Here is a 20,208-nt window from a genome sequence, read left to right as displayed (position 1 = left end):
ATCTGCTGATATGGTGAGTGTAGCACTTTAACAGCATCATCTTTTAGCATCTGAAATAGCTCAGCTAGAACCCCATCACGCCCACTAGCTTTGTTTGTAGTGATGCCTCCTAAGGCCCACTTGACTTCACAGTCTTGGATGTCCAGCTTTAAGTGTGTGGTCACACCATCGTGGTTATCCGGGTCATTAAGACCTTTTTTGCACAGTTCTTCTGTGTATTCTGTGGTAAGTGAAAGTCGCTCAGTCTGACTCTTTGCGACCCATGGACTATACAATTCCATAGAATTCTTTAGGCCAGAATACTGGAGTGGGTAGCCTTTCCCTTCTCCAGGGGATCTTCCCAACCCAGGGACTGAACCCAGGTCTCCCGCATTGCAGGTAGATTCTTTACCAGCTGAGCTGTAATTGAAAGGCAGGCTTAAACAGCCAATTTTATTTATTGCCCAGATTCATGTGACCTGGACATCAATTTTTTTCCCCTCCATTCCTAAAACAATGCTAGAGCAATCTATCAAACTGATGTTTCCCAACAAAACTACCTAGAATTATTACTTTCTGAAATATCTGCAGCTCTTGAAGATGAAACTTCAATTAGTTCCATAAATGGTTCCACTCTGCTGTTTTCCACTTTCTATTGATGTATAGTCTTTCTCTTCCATGCAGAACTGTTTCTATATTGTCATGTTTATTCTAGAAACTTACTATAGCTCTATGACTTATATAACACATATAAAATAATCTGGTAGGGAAGGCTCATCTTAAAGTCTATTAACAAAGTTTTAATAACTAAGGTACTTGATAATAGAGCTTACTCAAGTACTCCTTGGTGCAGGACACAAAGTCAGTACCCTACCACATTCCCCCTTCCACTGTTCTTTCAGATAACATCAACTCTATCAACCTCTGAACTGTGTTTTAAAAGCACGAATATGATCAAAATCATCTTTAAAGCTATTCTGAAATAAGTATTATAGTATGAAGCAAAAAGTGTTCAAAGAATCTCACATATCCTTCAATCAGTTTACCCCAGTGATGACATCTTATGTCATCAATGATAGCAGAATATCAAAATCAGGAAACTGACACTGAAACATTGCTGTTGACTATACACTTAACTCAATCTTTACTAATTTTTAAAGTTTGAATTCATTTCTGTAATATATAGTTCTATAAACTTTTATTCCATGTACAGATCTGTGTAATCACCACCATAGTCAAGGGACAGAACTGTTTCACCACTACATAAGAACCACTCATGTTAACTCCTGTATTTGGAACCACCTACCAGTCAGTGGCTATCTCCTGGCAACTACTAATCTATTTCTCATCTCTATAGTTTTGTCATTTTAAGAATGATATATGAATTGAATTATATTAGAACATAATCTTTTGAAATGAATTTTTTTTCACTAAGCATAATGCTCTGGAGGTCCATCCCGATTTTCCTTCGTATCATAATCCAGTCCTTCTTATGGTGAGTGAGCAAAATACTTTAAAATTTCAGAAGAGTAACTTAGAACGTTTGGGGAATTTAATGCTTATCTGGCACTCCAAATTAAACCAAGACACCCAAAAAGCTTCTCAGATATTAACTCAAGCAAGAGCAAGGTTTATCATCCATTCATAAATATGTGATTGTTAACATGACTGAATTTAATTTTTAAAAAATCCATGTGACTTACCCCATCCAGGCGGCAGGGGACCCAGGGGATCAAATTCTTTATTTTGTGATGTAGCAAACAAATCTTGATTCTAAAAAGAACCATCCCCAAAATGGTTAAATAACTAACAGATAATTGGAAAGCAAGCTTATGAATTCTGATAAGCCTTTCCCTGGCCATGTGCAACATAACATACTCTTATACAGTCCACATCTTAGAGAAGTATGAATGAAAGTCAAGAACGAAAGTCAATGCATTCTCATGAAAAAAAAAAATCTGTTAATATTTGAAACTATCTGATATTCAAGTATTACAAGTAATTTTACACCCAAATTGACCACTGTTCCCCTAAATCAGTAAATTAGAGAAATATATAAACCTTACAAAAGTCACTTAAGAGTAACAGTACTAAGTTATCAGCTGGCTGAGAAAAATCTTGTATTTCTAACCCCAAAATCGTGAGAAGAGAGTTGGAGGAATATGAAGAATAGGCTATCAGATGAGCAAAAGGAAAGAATTCCAGTTTGGAAGGCACTGATAAGCCTAGAACTGTAGAGAAGATTTCAAAAATTCATTTGAAACTATCACACTGGTGGAGGGAGAGGTCTGGCTAGATAAATGGAAAATAGGAGTCAACCACTGGAAAAAGAGAAGCAAAAGTCATACTGAGTGTGTAGGATGAAGGGTTAATGAGTGTGTTTTAGTTTAAATATGTAATAAAGTGGGGGATACTTTGTGGTCTCTCAGTAAGATGCAGTTAAACCCTTTCTTCTGGAAGGTAGGCAAATAAATAATAGACTAATTGCTTTAAAAATTATGGGAAAAAATACACAAGTAAAATAAGATAGTGTACCCCATGTACCCAGTAACAAGATTCAACAGTAACCAAAACTGCCAACATTTATTTTTCTTTCATATTCTTTGCTGAGCAAAAAAAGAGGGGGAAAAAAACAGTTATCATTTCACTCCTATTTTAGTACACCTAAAATTTGTGAACATTTTCTTATACAATCACAGTATTATTATTACACCTACCAAAGAATCCATGTTAATTTTGTCATCTAATACACAATCTCTATTAAATGCCTCTGGCTACTTACTGGGTTGAATCAGAATCCAAAATCATCATATTGCACATTGCTTTAGGCTCTTAAGTCTAAATTTATGGCAGTTTCCTCCACTGTTGGCTCTTTTTCGCCCCATATCATTGATTTATTATGGAAACTGAGTTAACTGACTAAAAAGTTTTAAAAGCATATGAGAGATACTCTATTTCTCATAAAAGCTCATAGAAGATAAGACCAGTCAAAGACTGGCCCTTCTCCTGACAGACAACAGTAACGAAAAATAGGGAATAGGGAAGCCAAGGAGAAACACTATACAAGGTTTGACCCTTGTTAACAGTCTGGAGCAGTTTAGCATATGACAAACTGCTCTGATAATTTTTCTAAGACCCAAGCCTATCCCACTGACTTTCCCTAGATAGATAAGCTAAGAATAGGCACAATGACGCCATGGGCCAGAGCCATTACATAATGATCCATCATCAACCATATCCATTCTGAGGCTGAAAATGCTGAGTGTATGAGCATCTGCTGCCCTATAACCAGGGTCAGAACAAAGGCCACTTCACCTACCAAATAAACAGATTTTGTAAACAGATTTTCTTAACAACACCTCACCACTTTTTAAGTAGCTAGCATTAAGAATATTCAATTCAGTTCATAACTAAAATAGGCTGTTTAAGTTCTTTGTAATTTAGAACCACTCTATAACAAGAGTGAAGAGTAGGAATGTAGACAGGAGAAAAGAAAAAATGGTTCATGAACAAAAGCTGCAATTCAAGAAAAATTTCTTATAGAGTATCAAATCAGTTAAGTTGCGATGAAGCAATACACAATGTGGGTGCTTTAGGAATTTTCTGTCTTTAAAAAGAGGATTTTAAAAGATCATATACTAGATACAAAAGGCCAACAGGTGCATGAAAAATGCTCAACACCACTAATCAAAACCACAATGAAAGACAACCTCACACCCATCAGAATGCTTATCATCACAAATGTCACAAATAACAAATGTGGCAAGGATGTACAGAAAAAGGGAATCCTGTATATTACTGGCAGAAATGTAAACTGATACAGCTACTTTGGAATACAGTATGGCGATTCCTCAGAAGATTAAAAATAGGAAGTTCTCTGGTGGTTCAATGGTTAAGATTTCATGCTTCCACTGCAGAGGGCCTGGGTTCAATCCCTGACTGGGGAACTAAGTGCGTGGCATGGCCAAAAAACCCAAAAACAACAAAAAGACTAAAAAGAGACCTACCATATGATAGAACAACTCAACTCATGGATATACATATATATATATATATATATATATTTATATCCGAATTCAAAAAAATATATGCACCCTAATGTTCACAGTAACATTATTTATAATAGCCAAGAAATATAGAGAAGCAACAGTAAGTGTTTCATCAACAGATGAATAACTGAAGAATATATACCATATATACACAATGAAATACTATTCAGCCCCCCACATAAAACGGCATTTTGCCATCTGCAACAAAGTGGATGAACCTGGAGGGTATCATGTTTAATGAAGTAAGTCAGAGAAACACAAATACTGTATGTTATCACCTATATATGGAATCTGAAACTACAAAAACTAAAACAAATGAATAATCAAAATAGAAACAGATTCATAGGGAGAACAAACTAATGGTTACCAGTGGGAAGAGGGAAGCAAGACAATGGTGGATTAAAAGGTAAAAAACTACTACATATAAAATAAGCTTCAAGAATATATTATGTAGCACAGGAAATAGAGTCAATACAGTAATTTTAAATGTTACATAATCTATAAAAATTTGAATAACTATGCTGTGTACCTGAAACTAATAAAGTATTGTAAACCAACCATACTTCAATAAAAGTAAAAGATCATGTATTCCAAAATGCATATCTGCATTTGTGGACAGAAATGCAGGGAGAGAAAAGATTTAAAAAAAAACATGAAAACTGACATTTTTATGCATTTAATATGTACCCCCCAAATTTGGAACTTTATCTTACAGAATCCTCAAAAACAAAAAAACCTGAGGTAATTTTATCTATGGATCTATTGTATAGATAAAGTAAAGGAGTCTTGATGAAGTTAAGGAACTTACTCAAAATCATACAGAGAAAGTAACTGTGGAACCAGGATTCGAACCCAGATGTGTCTGACTCCAAAGCCCATGCTCTTTCCACTGGACACCCATGTGGAAACTAGCTTTAAAGAAGGCAAGCCAGCTAGGCATTCAAACCTAAAAGAAATGTGGCCAGGTATACCCAAGATGATTTAATTTAGAAAGAAAGGAAGATGTAAAACAGCACTTGGAAAAAAAAAGAAAACTGTAAGGTAGATGAGACAAAAATCAATTTCACTTCTAAAACCACCGGGAACGGGAAAACATTGACAGCTGTCTACAGAAGTTGGCAGGAAAAATTGTTACATGAAAGAAAGTTATCTTAGTCATAACCAGGTGGTGAAGTGAAAGTTGCTGAGCAAGGTACAAATTTATCTACATTGGTGAGTGGTAACTATTATGCTGACAAAGTCCAAGAAACAGAAATACGGAGAAAAGGCAAAAAGGTAATGCCTAATGAGAACAGGAATTTATTTTGATGGATTCTAACAGAGATGATACTGATGGCAGTAGAAGGGAAGAGATGGCAACGGAGAGGGTCAACTTCTCTTGAACTCTTGGTGAGTTGGTTTATATAAATTTAAAAGATTTCCAGAAAGGAGACATTTTGATACCAAAGATAATATGGCTTCAAAGTCATAATAATATATTTAACATAATTCTATTAGCAATCAAACTTTAGTCTTCTCAAGCACTAAATAATGTAGTGTGTAAATTTTACCTTTACATGTTACAAAATGATTCAATTTATTGTGAGTTTCACTTGAGTCAGGTGCTGTTAGACCCAAACAGTCTAATGTTCTGCTAAGCTAGGCAGTATTAAATTCAGAACTGTTTGAATTCTTTTTACACTGCTTGGATTTATTTTTATCATTCTTTGTAAACAAATTTTTAGTTGTCGGAACTTCTTTTCTGCCAGTAACAAAGCAAAGGAAGTTGAACTTAAGGAAATTTTAAAAAGAAAAGAATAAATCACCTATACAGACTATGGGAAACAAGATCGAAAAATAATAATATCATCAATAGCAACAACTGGGTTGCCATCCTATTTTTACTTCTTTTTAGTGCTTTACATTTTATATGTAAGAAAAGGTTAAAACTCAACCCTCGTTAAGGTTATAAAGCCAAGTACATATGCTCACCCCATAAATGAACCTCTGGTTAAATTGCTGCATAGCTCCCTGAAGTTGACTACGCTGGAGCTGCCATTGTTCATAGTTTCGGACGGATTCCAATGTTGGCCTCTGCCACGTTGTTGTTCTTGTGAAGTGGTCAACATAATAAATACGTCCCATGTTGTCAACCCGCCGCTCCCAGCTATATCAAGATAAAAACAACTGAATTCAACAAATATTTGTGAAACTGTTAAGGATTAATTGGGACTTCATTTTAGCCCTGGTACAGATTTGGCAAGACTTTACCTTGCACAACTATTTTTCAGTTACCTGAAGTCTTTTATAAGTACGTACTTTACAGTTTTTTAAAAACTTATTTACTTATTATTTTTTGGTTGCACTAGGTCTTTGTTGCTGTGTAGGTTTTCTCTAGGTGCAGAGTAGGGGCTACTCTCCAGTTGCAATGTGTGGGCTTCTCCTATTGTGGAGCACGGGCTCTAGGGCGTGCGAGCTCACCAGAGCTCAGGAGTTGTAACATGCAGGCTCAGTAGCTATGGCTTGTAGGGTTCTAGAGCACGGGCTCAGTAGTTGTAGCACATGAGCTTAACTGCTCCAAAGCATGTGGACTCTTTCTGGACCAGGGATCGAACCCATATACCCAGCACCGCAGACTCTTATCCACTGTATCACCAGGGAGGACCTTTTATATATTTTTAAATGGTCTATAAGCGAACTTAAAAGGAATGTATATAAAAATCTCTTTCTTAAAAGTTAAGATGTATCAGTCAGGTTTCTAAAACAATGTATCTTAACTGATTAAATCTCAAATCAGTAAGACAAAAGCTCTCATTTTCTTTGTTTGAAATGTTCTTTTCACTGTTGCAGTCCTAATAGGAACAGAAACATATGTGAGAGCCAGAGAGTACAAGTGCTTTTCAGATGTCAGGAAAAGCACTTTTGCTCAAGAAGAGAACTATTTTATTTATCATTTGAAATGGATGCATAACATTCAAGGAAACATTGATAAAGTAACTTGATGTCTACCTGACTGATAGTTTGGGGTTATGTCTATCAGTTTAATATTATCCAGAATTGGTTCCAGGACACTCCTTGGGTACTCAAGTCCCTCATATAAAATGGCAAGGCTTTGCATATAACCAGGCACATCCTCCCATATACTGTAAATCATTTCTAGGTTATTAACAATACCTAATACAATGTAAATGCTAAACAACTGTCAACATAACATTAATGTTACGTAAACAGTTGCCAGGGCTTGGCAAATTCAGGTTTTGTCTTTTGGGACACCTTAAAATTTTCCCCCAATGTTTCGATCTGTGCATGCAGGCCAACTGTGGTAAAATAATAAATACCTTTTATGTATTGAAAATTTTTTTCTCCCTTTGCATTACTTCTTTAGGATGCATTTCCTGGAGAGGGTTACTAAGGGTATGGGTATTGCTACAGTTATATATACTTTCTGTGAGAGCTGTAACTACTTTAGACTACCACCAGCAACATTAAGAGGCAAAGTTCCCCTACAATCTCGCCAAAACTGGATATTATATGTTAATTTAACACACAAAACACCTTTTAGGTGTTTATTTAAGATTACTAGCAAGATTAAATATTTTCATGTATTTATTCCTGGCTTCCCTCAAATAAAAATATTTTCTCCCTTCCAATTATTTTATATGTTAAATGATTAACACCATATATTAATATATCCCATTTTAATATTAATATTTCTCCAAATATCTTATAATGACTTTGCTATTATGTATTAGCTTTTATAAGAACTTTACCATAAATATGATAGGGTCTATAATTCTTATTCAGTTAAAAAAAAAACTAACCCTGTTATACAGCAGAAACTAATAACACTGTAAAGGAATTATCCTCCCATGAAAAAATATTCTATGATAAACCATAATGGAAAAGAATATTAAAAATAATATATATAACAGAATCACTGTGCTGTACAAGGGCTTCCCAGGTGGCTTAGTGGTAAAGAATCTGCCTGCAATGAAGGAGACCCAGGTTCAATCCCTGGGTGGGGAAGATCCCCTGGAGGAGGAAATGGCAACCCACTCTAGTATTCTTGCCTGGAAAATCCCGTGGACAGCAGAGCTTGGCAGGCTACAGTCCTTAGTGTCACAAAGGGTCAGACATGACTGAAGTGACTTAGCAGCATGCTGTACAATAAGAATTAACAGCACTGTAAATCAACCATACGTTAATAAAAATAAATAAGGAGGAAAAAACCCTCCTTTTAAAACCCTGCAGTTTGAGCCAGGTAAGTTCACAAAGTAAACTTAGGGAATCTTTCTTTAGGTCAGAAATGAGTGAAAATAAACGTATTTCATCATGGTCAATCAATTCCCAGAATCTCTTTTCAGTCTGCATCCATCATAAAGCAAAGTAGATAGAAACGAGACTGACAGAAGAGGAAAAGAGGAAGGCAGGGAAATTTTGTACAGGTGTAATCTATGCTGTGTGAGTGCTAAGTCGCTTCAGTCATGTCTAACTGTTTGTGACGCTATAGACTGCAGCCTGCCAGTTCCTCTGTCCAGGGGATTCTTCAGGCGAGAATACTGGAGTGGGTTGCCATGTCCTTCTCTAGGGGATCTCCCTGACCTGGCATGTCTCTTATGTCTCCTGCACTGGCAGGTGGGTTCTTTACCACTAGCGCCACCTGGGAAGCCCCACAGATGTAATCTATAGTTCTGAATACTTTTTTTTCCAATTCAGACACTTACCCAGGAGGTAGAGGTTCTGGTCTATCCCAAGTTGTTCTTTTTTCAATATGATCTACATAATAAACTCGCCCATGCTGGTCCACTCTCTGCTCCCAACTTAAACACAAAATTAAAAAGGCTGATAAGCTACATGTATGAGTTGCCTCGTTTTTTAATCCCAGAGTTGAGACAAATGAGCATTTCAGTATATAAAGCAGATACCAAAAGAATTTAGGAATAAAGTCAAGAAATGTTATCCTGAGGGTAACAGCGGATGAGATTTCTCTTGCTTTAAGTATCTGCTTGAGGAGATGTCTTCTGTATCTAAAGAGGCTGAGGCAATGCACTCAGGTGACAAAATCTGTTTCAATCTGATCACAGTATACATAGAACTTGAGTGGCAAAGAAAACTGTAATTATTGTTACAAAATCTGAAGAAAGACTGAGAGCTGTTAAATGAAGGGCAAAGGACAGTTTGGGTTCTAGAAAAGTTGAAATCAAAGAATAAGACTATCAGATGTGCTCCTGCAAGCTTAAGGACAAAGGCAACCTGAGTATTTTAGTTTCCTTGGTAGGTTTATCCAAAGTAAAAAAGACAGGAATAAACCAGCAGAGTTTAGAAGAACCAGTTACTTCTAAGAGAATCCACCCAGATTCTCTTCACTAATCCCCGACACAAAGAATTTCCTAATCTGGCTTTCAAAAATGAAAATGGCCTAACTACCCACATAAATAATATAGTGTCTTTTAGCAATTAAAATCCTCATCATGAGTTTCTTATCACCTAGTTAATTTTGATTAGCATTTTGAACTGCCACAATGTATCTGTGTATAACTATTCAGCATTATTAATTTTAAAAATAATAAGTAGAGATGTACATGAGATTGAGTTGCAATTTTTCAGTTTCCTAAATTCAACTCTGCCATGACTTTACAATGGCAAAGAAATAAAATTTAAGTGATATTTTCCCTTCAAAGAAAAAACAACCTGAATTAGGCAACTATTTTATTACTTGGCCTTGGTAAGGCTCAGTCCTTCTTAAAAAAAAAAAATTTTTTTTTCTTCCAGTTGGCTTTAAAATGAGGGAGTAATTTCACATACGGCAAGCTATTTTGTTCAGTTTGACTCTAGACTTCCCAACACACATGCATAACCACAGTGATATTTTTTTAAAAGAATGGAATTCAGCACTAAATAGTAAGTTTATGCAGAAGCCTAAAGGAAACAAATGTTAACCAAAAACAATTACTCACCCAGGTGGGAGGGGAGCTTGAGGTACAGGATTTAATGGTCTAGGGCCTGCACCTCCAGATATAGTAAGAGGAATTATTAATCCAGATGCTGCTCCTTCAGATGTACTTGAATTTGTATTTGTTGGTGGCAGAGAGCCTGTACTAGAGCCATCACTTTCAGAAGTGGTAGATGGTGAGCCATTGACAGATGCTTTAAGATTTGAGGAAAACAGAAAAACAATTTTTAGAAATTTAAAATCAGGATAGAATTTTAAATAAAAAGGTAGACAATAGATGTTTCTATTTTTAACATCTAACTATAGATGTTTCTATTTTTACTACATGAAATGTTGACTTGCATGATTTTTGCTTTAAAAATCCAAGTATCATTTACCATTGTTAGGTTATTTGCCAATCACTGATTGTTTTTTTGAAAGGATATAATAAGAACAAGCAAACAGATCCTTGACTCTATGAAATGCTTATGTCAACGCAGGTACAAACATGGAGAGAAAGGTGCAAGCTTATCTGTACTGCCTATACTTTTTATAGCACACATGTGATTTCTGCCCCCTCCTGCTTTGGGGCACACTTAGAATCTCAGTTTCCTAAACCCAGGCCACAACAGTGAAAGCCCCGAATCCTAACTACTAGGGAACTCATAGCACACACATGATTTTCATTCTTAGTAGAGCATCTGCCTCAACCCTGGCAGACAAACTTAGGGAACAGGCCATATCTTAATTAACTATAGAAAGATTATTCTTGGCCAAAAACTTAAATGTAAAAATTCAGCTTGAAAATCAACCTACCAGTGTCTCTTAACACTTATCTGAGGATCAACTCCCAAACAGAATTTTATAATAAACAGTACTGAGATCTATATCTTTAGTGTACGGCTGGAATACACACCTGGTCTACGTGGGGTAGGTGGAGGTGGTCGTGAAGGTCTTGGAGGCCTAGAAGGTTTAAAACCGCCATTTGAGAGTGATGGAGAATTATTCCCATTGATCCTCCTATTTTCACCAGACCCTGCATCCTCAGGGTCATCTGATCCACTTGCATTCGCTCTGGGTAAAAAGGCAGGGAAGGGAATAAGAATGCTCTTTAAATTTAACAGAAAACCAACAGGAGGACCACAACTTTTAGGAGCTTGAGAAAAGCTTCCTAATTTCTGCCCAGCCCTACCAAATACATAAACAGCTCTTATGGCAGATGTACATACAGCTTCTCAGAGCACATCTAGAAATAGAGTAAGGAGTTACTCAAGGGTACAGAAATAGTTGGGACTATTCAGAACTATAAGGTATGCTGGTTCAGATTTCAAATAACTCTTCAGAGGCCCTGCATAAGCAGAAACAGCCACATTCTCAAAATTCCAAATGACTTAGAAAGGGCACTATTTTATCACAACCACAGATAACTTTGTCATCATTTTCTTGGTTTTCATTAGCTCTTTAATATCTAGGTCTGAAACAAGGCTACTGTTCCACAGCAGAAGAAGGAAGTACATTTACTTCCAAGAGCTAGGTGTTCTCCTTCTACCCCAGAAAATGGTATACAAAATGCTCCAAGTGATCTAGAACAGAGGTGTCCAGACTTTTTTTTTTTTAAAGGAACTATCGTTTCTTCAGAGCAATGTCTTCAGTTGGAGAGAAAGAAAAGGGGGAGAACAGGAATAGGAATGTCAGATACAAAGTTACTGCTGCTGCTATTGCTAAGTCGCTTTAGTCGTGTCCAACTCTGTGCAACCCCACAGATGGCAGCCCAACAGGCTTCCCCGTCCCTGGGATTCTCCAGACAAGAACACTGGAGTGAGGTGCCATTTCCTTCTCCAATGCATGAAAGTGAAAACTGAAAGGGAAGTCGCTCAGTTGTGTCCAACTCTTCGCGACCCCATGGACTGCAGCCTACCAGGCTCCTCCGCCCATGGGATTTTCCAGGCATAAGTACTAGAGTGGGGTGCCATACAAAGTCACTACTGTTAGTTAAATATAGCCAATTCCTTTCCCCAGGGGAATCATTGATTACAAGGCAGAGCATGAATTAGCTAGTTTGGAGACGATTCAGCTAAAGCTCTGATAACCTACTACCTGGTAACTGAAAACCACTACATTGCACTAATTCATACCCTGGGCCTCACGGCAATCCTGAATAAAATTTAATAGATCCAAGGAACCAAAACAGAGGGAGTACCATGTATTAAATCATCTTCACATTATGGTCCCCAGAAATCAAAGTATGATATTTGGACCAGAGTCAAGCACAATTCACAGGAGCCTGTTAGAAACACACAATCTTGGACTTCACTCCTGATGCACTATATCAGAGAGAGCATTTTAACTAAATCTCCAGATAATCTGTGTGAACAGTAGGGCATGACACATACTGCTGTGGGCATTCCTCAAATGCTTATTCTGAATAAACGGAAAAGCTCAGTAACAGCACCTGATTGGTGCTGACTGCCTGCAGGAAGACCAAGCAACCTCAGAACATGAACAGAATGCAGCAAGAGTCAGCTCTGACACTGCTTCCCTTCCCCTAGGTGATGAGTCTTAAACTCCTTTTGAGTTGTACACCTTTTTGAGACTCTGAGTGTTGCCTCTCTTTACTACTTTAAGATGGGAATGGGTGAATTTAATTCGGATGACCACTGTATTTACTACCGTGGGCAAGAATCCGTAGAAGAAATGAAGTAGCCCTCACAGTCAACAAGAGTTCAAAATGCAGTACTTGAGTGCAATCTCTGAAATGACAGAACAATCTTGGTTCGTTTTCAAGACAAACCATTCAATAACACAGTAATCCAAGTCTATGGCCCAACCACTAATGCCAAAGAAGTTGAACGGTTCTATGAAGACCTACAAGACTTTACAGAACTAACACCAAAAAAAGACATCCTTTTTATCATAGGGTAGTGGAATGCTAAAGTAGGAACTTAAGAGATACCTGGAGTAACCGCAAATTTGGCCTTAAGAGTACAAAATGAAGCAAGGCAAAGGCTAACAGTGTTTTGCCAAGAGAATGCACTAGTCAGAGCAAACACCCTCTTCCAACAACACAAGAGATGACTCTACATGTGGACATCACCAGATGGTCAATACCAAAATCAGACTGATCATATTCTTTGCAACCAAAGATGGAGAAGCTCTATACAGTCAGCAAAACAAGACTGGTAGCTGACTGTGGCTCAGATATCATGAGCGCCTTATTGCAAAATTCAAACTTAAATTGAAGAAAATAGGGAAAACCACTAGACCATTCAAGTATGACCTAAATCAAGTCCCTTATGATTATACACTGGAAATGACAAATAGATTCATGGGAGTAAATTTGATAGAGTACCTGAAGAACTATGGACTGAGGTTCATGACATTGAATAGGAAGCAGTGATCAAGACCATCTCGCCAACAAAAAGAAATGCAAAAAGCCAAAATGCTTGTTTGAGGAGGCCTTACAAATAGCTGAGAAAAGAAGAGAAGCTAAAGGCAAAGGAGAAAAGGAAAGATACACCCATCTGAATGCAGAGTTCCAAAGAATAGCAAGGAGAGATAAGAAAGCCTTCCTCAGTGACCAATGCAAAGAAATAAGAGGAAAACAATAGAATGGGAAAGACTAGAGAACTTTTCAAGAAAATTAGAGATACCAAGGGAACATTTCAAGCAAAGATGGGCACAACAAAGGACAGAAGTGGTATGGACCTAACAGAAGCACAAGCCAGAAGTACACAAAAAAGTCTTAATGACCAGGAAAACCAAGATGGTGTGATAGCTCACCTCGAGACAGACATCCTGGAATGCGAAGTCAGGTGGGCCTTAGGAAGCATCACTACGAACAAAGCTGGTGGACGTTATGGAATTCCAGCTAAGCTATTTGAAACTAAAAGATGATGCTGTTAAAGTGCTGCACACACTATATCAGCAAATTTGGAAAGCTCAGCAGTGGCCACAGGACTGAAAAAGGTCAGTTTTCCTTCCAATCCCAAAGAAGGGCAACACCAAAGAATGTTCAAACTACTGCACAACTGCATTCATTTCACACGCTATCAAGGTAATGCTCAAAATCCTTCAAGCTAGATTTCAATGATACATGAACCAAGAACTTCCAGATATACAAGCCGGATTTAGAAAAGGCAGAGGAACCAGAGATCTAATTGCCAACATCCACTGGATCATGGGAAAAGCAAGGGAATTCCAGAAAAAACATCTAATTCTGCTTCACTGACTATGCTAAAGTCTCTGACTGAGTGGATCACAACAAACTGGAAAATTCCTAATGAGATGGGAATACCAGACCACCTTACCTGCCTCCTGAGAAATCTGTATGAAGGTCAAGAAGCATCAATTTGAACTGGACATGGAACAACAGACTCATTCAAAATTGGGAAAGTAGTACGTCAAGGCTATAAATTGTCACCCTGCTTATTTAACTTATATACAGAGTACATCAAGTGAAATGCTGGGCTGGATGAAGCACAAGCTGGAATCAAAATTGCTGGGAGCAGTATCAGTAACCTCAGATATGCAGATGACACCACCCTTATGGCAGAAAGTGAAGAGGAACGAAAGGGCCTCTTGAAGAAGGTGAAAGACAGTGAAAAAGTTGGCTCAAAACTCAACATTCAAAAAACTAAGATCATGGCATCTGGTCCCATCACTTCATGGCAAATAGATGGGGAAACAGCGGAAACAGTGACAGACTTTAATTTTCTTGGTCTCCAAAAACACTACAGATGGTGACTGCAACCATGAAATTAAAAGACATTTGCTCCCTGGAAGAAAAGCTATGACAAATGTAGACAGCATATTAAAAAGCAAAGACATTACTTTGGTGACAAAGTTCTGTATAGTCAAAGCTATGGTTTTTCCAGTAGTCATGTATGGATGTGAGAATTTCACCATAAAGAAGGCTGAGCACCAAAGAATTGATGCTTTCGAACTGTGGTGCTGGAGAAGACTCTTGAGAGTCCCTTGGACTGAGAGGAGATCCAATCAGTCAATCCTAAAGGAAATCAACCCTGATATTCATTGGAAGGACTGATGCTGAAGCTGAAAGTGCAATACTCTGGCTACCTGATGTGAAGAGCTGACTTACTGGAAAAAGACTCTGATGCTGGAAAGATTGAGGGCAGGAGAAGGGGACGAAGAGATGGTTGAATGGCATCACCAACTCAATGGACATGAGCTTAAGCAAACTCTGAGCTAGTGAAGGACAGAGAAGCCTCGCATGCTACAGTCCATGGGGTCACAAAGGGTTGAACACAACTGAGTGACTGAACAACAACAATATACTATACAAAGCTGTCAGTGTGAACTTATGACCATTATATTTGAAAAACAATTAGCTACAAATTAAGTGCTACCATGGCTTTGCTCTCTGCTTCACTCTTACAAGCCTGTTTATTTCACCATACATATTTACCTGATCTATTAGTATATGTAAGTTTAGATGTTTATCAACAAGATAAAGAACCCTGAGAACCCAGATGCTAATACAATAAGGTCATAATATACAAATCAATGATTAACAGTCAAGAAGGCACTTTGAAAAACAAAATCTTGAACATTAAACATCAGTCACCTTGGTAATTCATAAAAGTGACAGAAGACAACACTGAGAAATACAAAATATCCAGACATGCTATGGGGGAAAGGAAACCAACAGGACTATGTTGATGATACATGTAGTGCTTGATTTAAACAAAAAAGTAGAAGAACCTAAAGCTGTTTAGTAAACTTCTTAAATGTCTGGTGTGGGGGGAGGTTTTTGCCTTTTTCACTGGACACATGCCCAAGTGATTAAGTCAGCAAACAAAAGCAAACGGTTCACTGCCATGATTCCTGTATAGCAACATTTAAACAGCATGTGACAGTTTACAAAATGTTTTTCAAACCCATTATCTAAGAGACATGCTCTCTGGAAAACGCTAATGCAAAGGAATTCATGCTTAACACAAAGACATGCTCAAAGATCAGTCTGGAAATCTCATAAACCCGGAAGACATTGTTCCTCAGGTTATTTGTGACAATGATTCACTTGGGAAAACACAAAGCATTAAATAAATAAATAGCATAAAGCCAGGGCTCTAGCAATGCCTTTGCAAGAAATTTACAGCTGTCTAGAGTGGTTTCATAAAGTATTTTGAGAAAGATTCACAAAAATGAAATAGAGTGGCATAACAGAATCTTTCAAAGCACTACAAAATTGTATGCCATTGTCTCTAATGTAAAAGTGTGGGTTCGTTATGCAAAAGAGGGCCAAGGAGCACTGAAATATTAGGACACCCTTATGAGGGGCATTTCATGGCTTCAGAAAAACCTTAAGAAAAAATAAAACTAAAAGAAACACAAAAACATAGGATGTCTTCCAGTCTACAGAGAGAGTTATTAATTTTTAAAACCTTTTCTATCTTTAATCACAGTGAGAAAATTAGAGCCCAGCTTTCCTAGAAACGGAAACAGTCCAACAATGACCTTAGGATTCTAAACTTCCCTACCTTTGGGAAAGCGCCAAGATATTCACTTTCTATAAGCTGAAGAACTATTAGTGTTTGGGTACCTCTGGCCTGCATCACAGAACTGCAGTCATATACGCTAAGGCTCTTGAATTTTCCATGAATATTTCCTTTCTTACCTAGAGCTCTGAAATTTGACACATTTTTATATCAACTGGAACTTGAAGTTTTGATGAAAATGAAATTTATTCATTCTCCCTTGTTTCTTTCTGCATTCTATGATATGTAACAAGTGAACTCTTACCTTGTTTCATCCTTGGGTCTGGAGCCATCATCATTCTGTGAAGCACCTTTAACAACATTAAAAGTTAGACAGAAAATGAATTTCAAGAAGTCGTATGCACCTTTTACCTAAAGATGCTTTGTAAACAAAACCATTCATTATATCTTTCTAGTAACAAAGATTGGGTTCCATCCCTGGGATGGGAAGATAATCCTGGAGGAGAGCATGGCGACCCATTCCAGTATTCTTGCCAGGAAAACCCCACGGACAGAGGCGCCTGGCAGGCTACGGTCCATGACGTCGTGAAGCATTGGAGATGGCTGAAGAGACTGAGCATGCGTGAGGTAAAGAACACACTGGAATGGAGTTAAAGTCCAACGTGATATTTAAAAGGAAAATAAGATAAATGCTCACGTGACTGAGAAGTTTTATCAAAATTGTGCAAATGACTATTTTTTGTCTGTGTGCAAATGATTATTTTGCATAAGAGATGGTAATGAGTCAAGGTATATTACTCACATGCTACTTCTGCTTTGTTTCAGATGTCTTATTTATTTACTTACTTATTTAGCTAGCTAGTTAGCTGCACCAGGTCTTAGCTGCAGTACATGGGAACTTTGAAGATTTTCGCTGTGGCATACAGGTTCTCTAGTTGTGGCATACAAACTCTGAGTTGTGGCTTTGTTGTCCTGTGGTATGTGGCATCTAGTTCCCTGACCAAGGATGGAACCTGGGGCCTCCTCAACTGGGAGCGTGGACTATTAGCCAATGAACCACCACAGAAGTCCCCATTTGCTTGATTCTATCTAATTCAAATGTATTTTAGTCATCTTTTGTATTCCAACTACCTCCCCCTAAAAGTGCTGATTATCAGCAGGATAATGAGAAGATTTTGAAAATAGAAAAATCAGTACTATCTTTCTTATGGAAAGGCCCTGAAAATAGCTTCGAGAACAGAAAAGGCACAAATGGGTCTCAAAGTGGCCAAAACAAATGCTACAACAGTCATACTTTCTTCAAGTTTTTTTCATGAAATATCCTTAGGATTCAGTAAGGAACTGTGATAGAGAGGGAGAGTACTATAGGAAGGCACAGACTGCAGCAAGAGTAGTACACGGAGAAGTTTAAAAAACTATAAAATGCAAAAAGAACAAGTGTAACAGCCTACGTCCACTGAATTAAAGAACAACAGTCCCTGAATACAGTCCCGACTTTCAAAGAGTGAAATCATCACTATACTACTCCAATGAAGTAATGGATTACTTCATTTAAAAGATGCTGAGTCACCACTATATTATTACTATATCATACTCAGCAAGGTGGGCAAGTGTCTCAAGGTTTTATTTTAAAAAATGGTACAGGTGGATAGATAAAATATGGTACATCTATGCAATTTAGAACTATGCAGAAATAAAAAGCAACAGACTATTGAAACATGCTACATGACTGATAAACCTGAAATGACATTATCTACGCTAAGTGAAAGAAGCCTGATACAAAGACTACCTATTGTTATGATTTCATTTATATGAATGTGTCAACTCTGAACCAGTTTAACCAATTCAGAAATTTCTTTCTACCCTCATTAACCCCAAAGAACCAATCTGGAAGACATAACCAGGACTACTTTGAAGGTTATGCTATGAAAAAAAGAAACGAAGTAGGAAGTCTCCCAAAGTAGAAACAGAAGTATAACAGCACCTGATAACTGCAAAATGCTTCATAATGCAGTTTCTAGGTAAACAGAAAGATCTGTCAGACTAATCAAGGAAATCATTAACCTGGGCTTTGTCTCGAAAATCTGTGTTCCAGGTGAAAATACACTTATTAGCAAATAAGGGATGGAAATATCTAAAGGAAATCCACTGAGAGGTGGTTTTATTAAGCATACTAGCTGCGCAGGGACTAACTCAGGTGCCAAACTTCTTCTAGCTACATCTCATATTTATTCCCTTTAACACTAGTAAACCATAAACTAAAAAATACATCAACATAAAACAAATTGGTTTTGTCATTATTATAACTCAAAGACAGCTCAGTAAATGTAGCCTACAAAAATGGAAGAGGAATGGCAAACGATGCCAGCTTGTACTGGCTTGTCCAGTACAGTACTAAGGATTTTGAGTCAAATTTAAACTAAATCAGACACTGCTACAGACAGTAAACTATGTCTACCACTGGCACTGGAGAAGGTGTAGCATCAAATGTGCCATATTAACTGCCACTGTTGGCCTACAGAATGGCTACTTTATAAATCAATTCATCACTCTCAGAGACAACAGTGATTTGGCTTATATTTGGCTAGCTTTTCAACTCTTAGTTCCTAATAGAAACAATGTACTAAAAGTTTAAAATGAAAAATGTCTCTTTATAAAATGGAAATAAAATAATTTATTTATGTGAAAAAGAATGGCAGTAATTACAACATACTTTACAGTGGCTAGTTTAAGAAAAGACCCTATATATTTCCCTGGTGGTCCAGTGGCTAAGACTCTGTGCTCCCAATGCAGGGGGCCTGGGTTCAATCACTAGTTAGGGGAACTAGATCCTACATGCCACAACTAAAGATCCTGCATGCCACAATGAAGATCAAAGATCCTGTGTGCTGCAGCTGGTACTCTGCACAGCCAAATAAATAAAAACAAAATTTTTTTAAAGTGATTACTTACTGTCTGAACATGCAGTTTCACCATTGGGAACAACTTCAGACTCTAGTTGCAGCCCGTCAAGACAGACTGACAAATCTCCTATTGTCTCTGCTGGTTCTTTGTCACCTACAAGCTGTAAAGTCACAACTACTTCCTCAACTGGAAGAGAATAAAATTACAGAAAATGGTCACTTTTTTTTTTAAGTCATAACTGTTAAAAACATAACTGTCAGAAAATGTATATTTATATGTACACATATTGTTTTAATACCCTTCACCCAAGGTTTCAGGACTTTTTATACCAAAAACATTTTAAAAAATAGAACAAAATTTCCTAGCGCTTAATATCCACAATGTAAGATACTAAATGGGGCTTCCCAGGTGGCTCAGTGAGTGGTAAAGAATCCGCCTGCCAAGGCAGGAGACGTGAGTTTGATCCCTGCATCAGGAAGATCCCCTGGAAAAGGAAATGGCAACTCACTCCAGTATTCTTTCCTGGGAAATCCCATGGAGAGAGGAGCCAGGCAGGCTATAGTCCATGGGATCACAAGAGAGTTCGACACAGCTTAGTAACTAAACAACAAACAAAAACACTAAATAGCTCAATCATCTCACTTATTATATTCATTCTCTTCTTCAAAATGAGCCATCAGGACAACTAAGACTACTCAGCAAGGTATGTCTGAATTATATGGAGTGAAAAAATAATTTACGAATGAATTTTTGTCTTATAAATCCTAAATGAGAAATAAAATTCTCAGAAGTATGCTTTAGATACTCAAGGGATTCAAAGTCTTTTAAAATCATGATATATTAATTAAAATATGCATGTTACAAGTTTTTATGTATCTATAGATATCAAAAGAGAGGTACACACATA

At 37.3% G+C, this 20,208-nt stretch overlaps 1 protein-coding gene across 1 annotated transcript in view; it reads right to left on the bottom strand.

Moving 5' to 3' along the window:
• ITCH (itchy E3 ubiquitin protein ligase) overlaps nucleotides 1–20,208 on the bottom strand; it is a 69,082-nt gene that overhangs the window by 37,452 nt on the left and 11,422 nt on the right. The window contains exons 4-10 of the mRNA XM_068987604.1: nucleotides 19,350–19,487; nucleotides 16,702–16,747; nucleotides 10,856–11,013; nucleotides 9,965–10,154; nucleotides 8,732–8,827; nucleotides 6,000–6,174; nucleotides 1,683–1,752 (exon numbers count right to left, since the gene is read on the bottom strand). Of these exons, the coding sequence (XP_068843705.1) occupies nucleotides 1,683–1,752; nucleotides 6,000–6,174; nucleotides 8,732–8,827; nucleotides 9,965–10,154; nucleotides 10,856–11,013; nucleotides 16,702–16,747; nucleotides 19,350–19,487 (873 nt within the window). The remainder of the gene's footprint in view (nucleotides 1–1,682; nucleotides 1,753–5,999; nucleotides 6,175–8,731; nucleotides 8,828–9,964; nucleotides 10,155–10,855; nucleotides 11,014–16,701; nucleotides 16,748–19,349; nucleotides 19,488–20,208) is intronic.

This window comes from Capricornis sumatraensis, chromosome 15, assembly GCF_032405125.1.
Source record: "Capricornis sumatraensis isolate serow.1 chromosome 15, serow.2, whole genome shotgun sequence".
Classification (NCBI taxonomy): Eukaryota; Metazoa; Chordata; class Mammalia; order Artiodactyla; family Bovidae; genus Capricornis; species Capricornis sumatraensis.
This window is presented reverse-complemented; position numbering and strand designations above follow the sequence as displayed.